This window comes from Acomys minous (genome assembly GCF_964271855.1).
Source record: "Acomys minous genome assembly, chromosome: 14".
Lineage (NCBI taxonomy): Eukaryota > Metazoa > Chordata > Mammalia > Rodentia > Muridae > Acomys > Acomys minous.
In genome coordinates this window covers 541384-553637 of record NC_140496.1, presented here as the reverse complement: position 1 = coordinate 553637, position 12254 = coordinate 541384, and the positions used below count along the sequence as shown (strand labels likewise).

The 12254-nt window shown below is 47.9% G+C and overlaps 1 protein-coding gene across 3 annotated transcripts in view; it reads left to right on the top strand.

Annotated features, from left to right (window-relative positions):
- The first annotated feature begins 4224 nt into the window (after positions 1–4224).
- Positions 4225–12254, top strand: part of NRP1 (neuropilin 1) — a 144507-nt gene continuing 136477 nt past the window's right edge. The window contains exons 1-3 of one of the 3 annotated variants that reach the window (XM_084756148.1): positions 4225–4433; positions 4805–5355; positions 8961–9135. In XM_084756148.1, coding sequence (XP_084612274.1) covers positions 5283–5355; positions 8961–9135 — 248 coding nt within the window. In that variant the 5' untranslated portion in view covers positions 4225–4433; positions 4805–5282. Of the gene's footprint in view, positions 4434–4766; positions 5356–8960; positions 9136–12254 lie in introns of those variants that run through there. The other 2 variants (XM_084756146.1, XM_084756147.1) reach the window with 2 other exon arrangements.

Genomic DNA, 12254 nt, shown 5'->3' with positions numbered 1-12254 from the left:
GCAGGTAGGCAGGGCCTGCATGGTCTTTGTGGGATGCTGGGATTGAACCAGTGCTTGCGGGCTAGGAAAGCACTCCATCAACTGAACTACAACAGCAGCCCGGCTCTGAGCTCTTAACTGTCCATCTTAATAATGACTGTATTGATCTTTCAGCATTCTTTAAACTTTTTGTTCTTTTTCGAAATTAATTTATTCGTGTTATACTCTGATCATAGCCCCCTCCCTCCTCTCCTTCAGGTCTCCCTCTCCCTCCCCTCCCCCCTTCCCTGTTCCTCAGAAAAGGGGGTTGTCTATTCACATGAAGCTATGGATAGCTTTTGAGTAGCCAAAGCTCTGCTTTGCTTTCTCAAGCTCAATTGTAAAGATAGCCATTTGGAAAATTTGAATTTGTTCTCTAATAATATTTGTAATTTGCTTGCTAAGTGTTTCTGTCACTTGTTTTTATTTTCCTCATTTAGAGAGAATTCAGTCAGGTAGTGTAGTGCACAATTTGTAATCCCAACATGTTGGCGATTTACTTAGATACTGTCTCAATCTCAAGGCCCATGCCAAGAAGTAGTTCATGGAAGGCAGATTAACTGCTGGTTACTGTTGCTGACTAAATACAGTTTTCAAACTCTAACCCCAAACTCAATCACTGCAAAGGCTATGACTCCGCAGGCCTGGTGCAGAGTTAGTGCTGTCTGCCTGTGTCAGGGATACTGAGGTCACAGAGGCTTTGCTATGAAACTCCATCCTGCAGACTTTAGAAGGCATTCACCTCACCAGGGTTTAGAGAAAGAAAAATTAGGGTGAGAAATGTGGGACCAACGTTAGGTGTACTTGCTGTTCTCCCAGAGGACCTAGGTTCAGTTCCCAGCATCCGCACTGGGAAGCTAACAACCATGTGTAATTCCAGCTCCGTGGCATTTGACATCGCTGGTCTGTGGGCACCCATACTCATATCTACATATCTACATACAGACACATATACATAATTAAAAATAATAAAAAGTAAAGTAACTTAAAACAAAGCTAAAGATCTGTGTATTTATTTTCTTCTGCCACTACAAATTCAGATGATAGCTATAGCAGAAACCCTGAGAGATGACTTTTGCATGACAGTTGTTTCATAAAAAGTGTCATTTTAAGGGAACGGTCTCATTTTAAAGTTTTAAAAACTCTTTTTAATTGTGTGTACATATGGCTGGACATATGCATGGGAGTGCGAGTTCGTGCAGAGTTTAGAAGAAAGTGTTGGATCCCTGGGTGTAGGTGGCCCTGAGCTACTGATGTGGGTGCTGAAAACTGAACTTGGTCCCTCCGAACCTTCCCTTCACCTCTATGCCATGTCCCCTGCCCCAAAGGGAATTTTGTTGTTTTTGTTGTTTAAAGCTTCTTTTTCTATATTTTAAAGACAGTGTCTCAGGTAGCGCAGTCTGACCTCCAACTCACTCTGACCTTGAACTCCTGAATCCCACCTGCCTCCTATTCCAGAGTGCTGGGATTACAGCCCCATACCACTACATGTGATTATAAACTGTAATTTCTAATCCTTTCCAAGTTTCTCTTTTTTTTTTTTTTATGCCAGATGTTGGCTAGGTCCTAAGAGTATTTGATTGTTTTTCTATATCCATAGAGTTGACTTTAAAAAAAAAAACACACAAAAAAACCAACAGAATGCAAAGTCTCAACTGCATTTGATTTGGTTTTGAGCTGCACTGGGATTGCCCACGCTGTGCCAATCTGAAGTACCTGAAGAAATCGGTGGCCCCCCAAAGGCCTTCTGGGAGCAACGACTTCTCTTATTTCTGGCAAACTGGCAGTGTCTTGGTGAAAGAAGCAGGGTGCTTCCACTCAGTTGGTTCGTACTGGCCCTGCTCAGGCAGGCCTCCTCCTCAGCAGCCCCTGAGGTGGCACTGACTATGCACAGCCTTTGTCCAGCACTGTTAGAGCAGCAGGCAGGCCCTGTCTCCTCGGCAGATCTGTGATATCGAGAAGAGAGATGTGTGCACGAGACCAAAATAAACCAAGCCAGGAATACTGCCAAATTCTCCCTCTGTCTCACACTTGCTCCCCTATAAAGCCAGTCTGTCTCCCCTGAGTGGAGAACTGCAGATACCTGAACCACCCCTTCCCTACTTAGTGGAACCCTGTGGCACAAGAAAAGGCTGGTAGCCAGAACAGTTAGCAGTATACCAACACTAGCTGGCAATTATTAATTAGGGTTGCTTGGCTCCATTTCGCAGCACCCACTACGGAAAACAAGGGGTCTGGGAAAACCTCAGATAAGCCTAGTCCCCGGAAAACCAGAGACAAGAGTTTGTGTCTGCCCTAAAGTGCACAGGGCATGCCTTACAGGTTAGAGAAAAGCTGTCTAGAATGTTTAGGGGCTGAGCCAGAAAGCCAGGAATCCTTCACTGGTCCCTCAGGCTCCAAAGCCCTTTCTCCCCCTTGCTTCTGGATATGGGGTAACTGTCCTTCCCAGGATGCATCAGTTGTTGGCCTAGCTCTATCTAGTCTGCGAAATGCACTCCCTGGGGAAGTGGAGAGGAGGAGGAAGGGAGATTACAAATTGTTTCCCCCAAACATTGCCTGCTCGGTGTGTCCTGCCCTTAGCTCACCGACCCAGGGCAGATTGCTTAAATATGGCTTCGCCTCAGCGAGCCTGGCATTGTGGCCTGAGCGAGGCTGGTATTTGGGTTTTCCCTTCTCTGTCGGCCAGCCAAGTCCTTCAAGGCGCCTGTCCGTTGGACTCCAGGAGTAAGGGTCATCCTAAGGCTGAGGCTTGCCTAGCACAGTTAGTATTGGCAGGGATGAGCCCGACTCCTGGCGCAGGAAGGCGGGGACACGCGCTCCCGGTGGCAGGGCGCCAAGGCTGTCCCCTGCTGCTGTGTTTCCCTGGCTCTGCCCTGGGCGCGGCTGACGCCTAGACCTTGCCTGCAGAGGGCCGACAGCCCCGCGACTGCCCCTTCCGCTCCGCTCAGGCGTTTGACTCCTAGCCTCTTGGCGCGCCCAACCCACCGGCTCTTCCAGCGGGTTGGAAGACCGAAGAGGAAGCTCGTGGCGACCGACGGTGGCGCTCCGGGACTGGGCCAGAACATTGTGCCGGGGGTGGAGGTGCGGAGGGGTGGGGAGGAGGGAGGGAGAAGCTGCGCTGGAGGCGGGGCCCGTTAACGGGGGCCGGAAAGAAGGCTGGACTCCGAGATAGTAAGTCCAAACCCCAGAGTTCAGGCTGCTGCTCGGCCCCTTGCAGAAGCTTCAGTCCAGCGCCCAGCCCAAATACCCAGCGCAGAGTCCTAGCCCTGTGCACCAGTGTCCCAGGCGTCCTTTCTCCCTGACTGACCCTAGTTTTTCAGCCAAAACCTTTGACTAGAGTCTCCTTGCCAACATTCCTAAGTCTTTGCCAGCCCTTGCACCAGGTAGGGGTCAAACTCTGTAGTGGCTGTGTGTCTATAAATGCCACTTCCCAGAAGGCGTATCATCTTTTCACCTTCTTCACCAGCTCCTTCTGAGGGCGTTGAGCCCAGTTTAAGTGCTTGATCAGAAGCCGCCACTAGTTTAAGTCCCTGCGTTGTGCTTGCTATTCATACACCAAACGCCACCTGCTGCAGTTCTCGGAAAGCCCTTGAGGATGGAACCGGACGAGATGGGGGAGGGGGAAGCATTAGGCAGAGGCCCCAGACCCACCCCCTTCTCGGGGTGGCGGGGTAGGGCTGGAGGGTCAGTAGGCACAATTGCATGTAATCCAAAGCTGCCATCAGAAGACCCTCGCAAAGACCATCCTGTCACCCCCATGTGGGGTCCTTTCCAGCCTTGTCCTTCTTTCAGGGTGCACAAAACTGGGCCCATAGACCCCTGGTCAGATTTCTGAAGCACCTGGGCTTCTACGTGGCTGGTCTGGGTCTGTTGGCGGCTGCCCCCTAGCTGAAAGGTGCGCCACCACCCATCCTCCGGGTTAATGTAACCCCCAAAGGAGAGGACACCAAATCTCGGGGAACAATGCAGCCTGTAGCGTCGGGCTTGGGGGTGGGGGGTCGGGAGCTCAGCCTCGTGAGTGTCTTTATTCTTGGCAAGGAGGCCTTGCTCTGCTGCAGCCAGGCTCTGTGCTCCCAAGATCTGCCTCTGCTTTACGTGGCAGGCACGGTCGCAGATCTCTGGACTCAGCGGCTTGTCTCCCGCAACAGCCAGGCGTTCTTGTTCTGGTCTACAGTTATACTACTCGGAACGTCCTGAAGCGCCCGGCTGCTTCCCGCCCCAAATCTCAGGCTGGCACCCAGGAAGTGGAAGTGGGGACTGGCTGCGTGATCCTCGCTACGGGGTGCGCGGGTGTCTAGGGATTCGGAGTTCCGTGAAGTAGCCGCTAACCCCAGCTCTCGGAACTCCTTGGCTCTGGGATCCTAGCCTACTGGATCAGCCTAGCTCGGTCCTAGGGCGCACTGGATCACGCCAAGGTAGACTAGCCGGCCCCTGGGGCAGGTACCACTCGCGTTGCCCCTTCACGCACACACGCGAGCGTCCTTGCACGCTGGGCACAGACAACCCTCCCCCCCCCCCCCAGCGCTTTTCTTCCCGCGGAGAGCAAGCACCGCAGGGTACCCGGGCGTAGGGGGCAGTCGACCGACCGGGAAATCTCGCCGAGGGAAACTTGTGTCTCTAAGTCTCCAGCCAGGCAATCACTGGCTGAGCTGTGCGGGGAGGGGGCGGGAGGAAGCGAGGAAAGGGATCTGGGAGGGAGGGGGAGGTCGAAGGAGGAGGCGGGTGCCAGTGGAGAAAGTCCTCGCTCTCCCGCTCATCTTTTCATTTCTCTCTCTCCTTCCCGCAGACAACCCGGACCTCCTCTGGGCGCCAGCTCCTAGGCTCCAACCCGTCCAGAATCAAGCGGGATTTTTTTTTTTTCTTTCCCTGTAGAAATTGGCTTTGGTGTGTCGCCCGCCCTCTCCCCCCTCCTTCTCTCAACTCCTCCCCTCTCTCTCTCTCTTTTTTTTCTCCTCCTCCTTCTTCTTCCTGAGACATGGCCCGGGCAGTGGCTCCTGGAAGAGGAACAAGTGTGGGAAAAGGGAGAGGAAATCGGAGCTAAATGACAGGATGCAGGCGACTTGAGACACAAAAAGACGCGCTTCTGGCGGATTCAGGCATTGCCTCGCTCGTCGCTAGCCTTCCCCTCCAAGACCCGCTGAGGATTTTATGGTTCTTAGGCGGACTTAAGAGCGTTTTGGATTCTAAGATTCCGGTTTGCTGGGTTTTCATCCGCGCAATCGTGTTCTTCTGTGGCTGCCGGTGGACTGGCACGGCGTGGGAGGATGGAGAGGGGGCTGCCGTTGCTGGGCGCCGCGCTCGCCCTTGCCCTCGCCCTGGCGGGCGCTGTCCGCAGCGGTAAGTGACAGCCTGAGGCACGAGCGACCGGAGTGCCCGGGGCTGCCGGGTCCCCTCAGGCAGCGGGCTTCCCGCGCCAGCCACGGGCCGCGCGCACAGCCGCCGGGCGCAGGAAACTTGCCTGCGTAAGGAACAGAGAAGTCAGGGCGTCTCGGGGCAGGAGGACCGCAAGTCCTAGGCCCCCTGCTCCGGTTGGTTGCTGGCTGTGGGCTTCTCCTGCCTCTGTTTCCGCGGCAGAGCCGCCTACCTTCCCAGATCAGCACACCAATTATCTTAATAATGTTTCCTCCCAGAGGCAATTAGATGAGACTCCCTTTCAAAAATCTGATGGCTGCTGAGAGTTAATGAACACTTCACCTCACCGGGAGGACTTCCTGGTTCTCCTCGGAAACACCCTTGCTCGGTTTCCTCTGGTGGGCAGCACCCAAGAGATAGCGGTTAGTCTTGGCGGTCGCTGGAACTCTCGCCTCCGCCTTTGTAAACCGTCAGTGACCCGTCTGAAGTATGAATGAAAGTCGCACTGTCAATAGAGGCTTCTAACCTATTCAGTGCAAGGCACCAACATATCTGAGAATTTCTAACCATGCTGCAGCTTCCAGTTGGCCTTTTAAAACCACTCACTGTTAAGCAAATGAAAGGCAGTCCTGGGTATAAACAGTGCCCTGGAAAGTAAAGAGTGAGTTCCATGTCCCCTGGATGGTGCTGAAGGCTAGGCAAGAGCTGATCCCAACAGTAAACCGTCAGCATTATTACTAATGGCCAGATATTTACTTTGGTCTGGCTTAGATTCTAATCAAAGTAATTAGGAGAAAAGTGCATCTACTACTTACGATGGTATATTGTTTTAATAAGAGGAGCCGAGCCAGCGGAGGCCTCTACCAGGAAGAATTTAAATCACTCCTTTATGATAGAAGTTAATCTCCTTAATGTGCTCCCCCCAGGTTTTGAGATTTTAACCGTAGATCTCCCCAACAGGTACCAAGCAGTGTTCTCAAAAGATAGGCAAAATTTTTGTGAACGCGGCTGGAATTCAATTTATTAATGAATCCGAGTTGGCGGCGTCTTTCTATATACTCTTTGGCAGGGAAGCCAAACACTCAAAAAATCATGAATGTGGAGTTCAATTTGTTAATGAACCTGAGCTGGTACAGTGCTTCTATACTCTGGCAGGGAATAAAATATCTTTTTTCCCCCCTCTAACGGAAAGAATCCAAATGTTTAGACCTCAAAACAGGTATCCTTCATAACTCCTAAGATTAGAGCAGTGGTTCTCAGCCTTCCTAATTTTGTGACACTTTAATACAGTTTTTCATGTTGTGGTGATCCCCAACCATAAAGTTATTTTTGTTGTTATGGCGTAACTGTAGTTTTGCTACTGTTATGAATCGTAATGTAAGTTTTTTGGAGATGGGGGGGTGGTGAGGGTGTTTCCAGAGGGGTCGCGACCCACAGGTTGAGAACCACTGGCTTAGCTCCTTGCTGGGGTACCGGAAAGATGCCAGTGGTAGCCAGTGTAAAGAGCCGTTGTGATTGTGCGGTTCCAAACAATGCCCGCGTGCACACAAACACACACACACACACACACACAACTTTTTAATTTCCTTAGCAGACATGTGGGGAATGCTGGGAATCTGGACTCCAGTCAACTAAAACCCTGTTGCTATGGTTGAGGTGACCAGAGCCAGCACATGCCTCAGGAAGCCTGTAGTGAGTCCTCTTAAAACCATATCCACCTCCTCCCAGTAAGTGTCTACTAAATTAATTCATTAACCTTATTTAGGACTAATGGTCCGGAGTCATTAGGAGTTGCTCTCTCCTAATCAAGTGTTAGAGAGACTGAGCAGAGTGTGGGCGTCCAGCAGTCCACATTATCTTATTAGCCTTCACTTTCTCAGAAGTCACAGATTAAAGTGCTCTGGTGTGGCACCAACCCCACCCCACTGTCTTCTGAAGTGACTATCCGGGTGACTGCTTTATTTCAACTCTCCTAACAGATGCCATGGTGGCTACACAGAGCTGGAGGGACTTAATTAGCTGGGGGTTACTCTCTAAGACTTCTTCACAAATAAAGTAATGCCGGGGGCCTCTGCAGAGTCACGCCACTGAGCTGGCTAGTGTGATTAGCTGAGGGTCTGAGTGTGGATTGCAACATCAGTTCTTCTTGTAGACCTAAACCCTTTAAAAGCCAATGGGAAGAGGACCTGAAAGACCACCCCCTCCAATCTAAGAAACAACCAGAAACATCTAGCAATTGGAGAAAACAGCATAATTTATATTGTCCTCTTTTTAATTTATGGGAAATGACTTCTGTAATGCATGTAGCTTTATGCATTTTTGATGTGCACTTCATCTTTCATTTCCATTTGACCTGGTTTTCCTGTAATAAAATTCCGTGGATGTATAAATTCATGCTGAGAGCAAAGAACACCACTCTCTTTCCACAGGGAATCTATTAGACGTAATATTAAAATCTATATATACCATTACTGGATGTTTGTGATTGATAGGGTTATGTATTTCAATGCTTCATACCTGTTCTTCTTACATTAGTTTATGCACCAAATTTTTGTTGCCTAAAATTAAGCATCAATAAATGGGGTGGTATTTGCAGGCTGTGGCTCTCCTGTATACAGGCCATAATAAAAAGTGACAGTATCTATGCTAAATTGTAAACCAGCTGAGAGTCTGGTTTATTTGGCTGTTAGGGAGTCACTTCAGCATTTGAGTTCTTGTTTTGGTTGTGGTTTGTTTTTTCAGTAAAGGCTGAAAACTAGATAGCTTCCCTTTCCCAGGATGTTAAAATTTGTAGCTCGCCATCTGTGATGCCCAGACCTCAGTGGCCGGGGCTTCCCCTAACATTTAGTAATTAGAATTAATGCCATGTGGCTATTTATTTTTCTTTCTGCCCCATTGCTTTGATCTGGTCGCCAAGGCTGAGCAACTTGGATAAGTAAAGCCCCGAGTTCTTTCTGCTTCACCAGCCGCACTTTGTTCTCTGTTGATTTGAGTCTCAAAAGCAGAGATAACTCAAAATCACTTAGATTTACAGGCAGATAAAACAACAACAAAAGGAGGTTAGACTTCAGGCCAATCTAAGTCCTGGAAGACAGTCCCCACTGGTCAATGACACCGGCCAGCCTTATCATCAAAAAGCCACTTGCAAGGAGTGGCACAGCATCTTCCTGTCACCTTCCACTTAGAGCTGTTCTTTAATGTGATTACACTTCGAGGAGGATAATTAAGTCTAGCAGGAGCTCCCAGGGGACCGTGTTAACATCAATTGAGGGGATTTAATGTTTTTAATGCTAGAAGACCTCTTTCTTTGGAAGGAACTTTGGGTGGGAGGGAGAAGCATCTCAGAGCTCAGTAAGTAGGCTTTCTGTGAAAGCCATGCTCCTTGGGATTAAAGAGTGTTCCCTGGTGGTGCGGTGTAGTTCTTCTGTCTCTGGTCACACGGAGGACCTGTGGGGACACAATGGAGTTTCCCTTAACTGGCAGAATGTTTGCTAATTGCCGGTGCTTGTGTAAAGCTGGAAAAACTCAACTGGGTGTGGGGGAAAGGTCTGCTAAAATGTCGGCTTTTTTTGTTGTTGTTGTTGTTGCAGATAAATGTGGCGGGACTATAAAAATTGAAAATCCGGGGTACCTTACATCTCCTGGTTACCCCCACTCTTACCACCCAAGTGAGAAGTGTGAATGGCTGATCCAAGCTCCAGAACCCTACCACAGAATAATGATCAACTTCAACCCGCATTTCGATTTGGAGGACAGAGACTGCAAGTAAGTGAGGGAGTTTGAACAGGGCGCCACAGCACCATCTAGTGGTCGTGAGCGTCCGTGCGGTGGGTGGGAGAACTGATCGGGTCTCCACCTATTTGAGCTCAAATGTCAGTAGTGTGGAGATGACGTTAGAAGTGGCCGAGTTCTCCCAGTATGTAAGACGGTGTTTAAATGCGTGATCACTTGTCCTATTTCTGTTGACACTTTTGGTTTGGGAAATCTTTTGTTAAGAAATGTGTGGTGTGTGGCTCTTTCTGGAAAGGGTTGCGAGTAAAAAAAGCTTGTGTTTTCTTAAATATTGTGGGTCACCAGTATACATTATCTGCAGATGGTGAAGTTGAGTGTTTTAAAAACAAATCTGTGGCTCATTTAATGATTTTTAGAGCTGTATTTCCCATTGCTGAGGAATGTGCTCAGTGGCAGGGCTACCCCAGCACTCTGATCCTAAAGATTGTATTGAGTTTGATGTGAGAAAGTAAGTCATCATCAAGTATGGAGGGTGAATTAGATGAAGGTTTATTGTTAGTGTTGGTGTTTGTTTGTTTGTTTGTTTGTTTGCAACAGGGTGTCATGTCAGCTTACTATACGGTTTGTGCTGACTTTGAACTTAGATACCCACCTGCCTCACCATCCCAAGTACAGACATTTGACACCATGCTGAGTTTTAGCAAGGGTTTTAATATTAAGTTAATTGTGGAAATGTTTATGAAAATGTTAAGAAAATTAATAATTGCAATGAGAACTTAGGTATAGATCGGGTTTGAGTTCATCTGCCTCACCTGTCGATCCCCTTCAACTTGGAGTCACTGAACATTGGTCTATGTCAAGACTCATTATCACAATAATATTTTACTATAGACCATCTAAATGACTCCCGCTCTCTTTACACGGAAGCCCTGGTAGTAGATGTGGATGATTGAGGCCTTCATAGCTCATCGCTCTCAGTATCCAGAACCACCGCTTGGTATCTTGCCCATATGATCTCATCTGAAGTGCTCGCTGTAAGGGGTGTAGGCTCCAGTGTGGACCTGAATATTAATCTCAATGAGGAAATAGGCCAATTCTCCCTGCTTTGAACTTAACCAGGTTGCAGATATGTCCAGTGGCCAAAGCTATTGTACTGGCATACTTTTATTCTCTTTAGAGATCAGGATGATATGCAAACATTCTCACCTGTATGAAGGACTCAGAAACCTGTTGTTTTGTGGCGTGGTAACAACCAGTGTTTCATAGTCAAGGCATCGAGGCGTCTACTTTATCCAACATGTTAGTGCCCAGTGAATTATAAATCCATAGACAGAAGATGCATTTGTGAATAACTGACACAAAGACCACATATTGAAATTATTCTGATTCCAGTTGAACCAAGTCCCAGCATTGGGTTGACTTTTAATCTTTTGTAGAGTTAATCGAGCATTCCAATGCCTTCTAGAAAACAGGGAATTATTTTGATTTTTGTTGTCATTTGGAAGTTCTGGGGGTCAAACACAGGGCTTCATGCATGCTAAACAAGCATTCTACCACTGAGCCACACCCAGCCTGTTAATATTTTTTATGATGATGGTTACAGTGCTAATAGTGTAGGTAACTTGGATACTGTGTTGTATTTATTTTTGCATCTTAACAATGTTTAAACTGGTATAGGAGATATTTTTTAAGACATTCTGGCAACACATGATTCCTTCAAAAATAAAGTATTCTTTGATCTCAATAAGCTCATGCTTACTGATTTCTGACCAGGAAATTATTACCATATAGATGTGTAAAAGAATAAAGATCAGGCTGGAGAGATGGCTCAGTGGTTCAGAGCACTGTCTGCTCTTACGAAGGACCCAGGTTCAATTCCCAGCACCCACGTGGCAGCTTGCAACTGTTTAATTCTACTTCCCGGTGACCAGACACCCTCACATCAATGCACGTAAAAAAAAAAAAAGAATAAAAATTTCTGAGTAATCACTACTTATCAGAGGTGGCATGGAACAAACATTCAACAGCCAGTTCTGGGGAGGAAGCAGATCAGGTCCTGATTTGAGATTTCGTTAATTTCTGTGTCTTGAACGTTGCACGGTGCAGTTTCTAGCTCCTCATGTGATGTTGCCTCACATAGACATAGGGATGTGTATTCAGCAGTAGTTCTAAGAGCTGGTGTATGCTGAGCCCAGCACATTCTGCAGTAGAAGCTTGGGAGCAAAGCCAACTGATAAATTGTGTCTAAATAATGCTTTTACACACACACACACACACACACACACACACACACACACACACACACACACACACACGCATACACAGCTGCCTCAAGAAATTGATGGTGTAAAATGATGTATGGGAAGCTTCACAGTGTTATTTGTCATGCACAGGGTAGGATATGACGGGGTTGGAGGGCCACCTTCTTAGTTCATTTCCTTCTTTAAAAAAAAAAAAGGAAAGAAAGAGGACAATTAGAGTCTGGCAAGATGGCTCAGTAAGTGAAAGCACTTGCTGCCAAGCCTGAGTGATTGTGTTCAATTCCTGGGAGCCACATGTTTGAAAACTATTGCTAGAAGTTGTCCTCGGGCCTCCCCACATTGACTGTGGGTCATAGGCAGGCACATACACAAACACATGCATGCACACACTATACACACAACTTTTAAAAAGGATTGTTCCCATAAGGGTTAGGTGGTGGTGAGATTTGGGGGTGCTTGCTTGTGGGTTTTATTTGTTTTCATTGTCGCAGCTCAGACTCGGTGCCCTGGAAGAAGCTATGAGCATCTAAAAGCTGTTTGGTTAATCCCTCCAGTGAAGGCAGGGAGACTCTGCTCATTGGAATCGCCTCTGGGCCACATTCTAAACTATGGCTACATGGCCTTTATCACAATGAAAACCTCAAAAAGTTACACGGAGAGCTCCTTAAGCATGGCCTCCACTGTCTTCCCAGATACTGTTTGGCTTTTGGTCACTGTTGAGGGTGGCAATTGGGGCTGTTCACAGCTGCACTATCTGCAGGTGGCTCAAAATTCCCTGAGAAAGTGGAACACATGGAGGTTCTTTTAAAGGTAGCTTTTGTTAGTCTGTCGTCTTCTGATTGTACGAGGACATTTATGAAACTGAGTTCAGCACACCACCTATGACTCTTT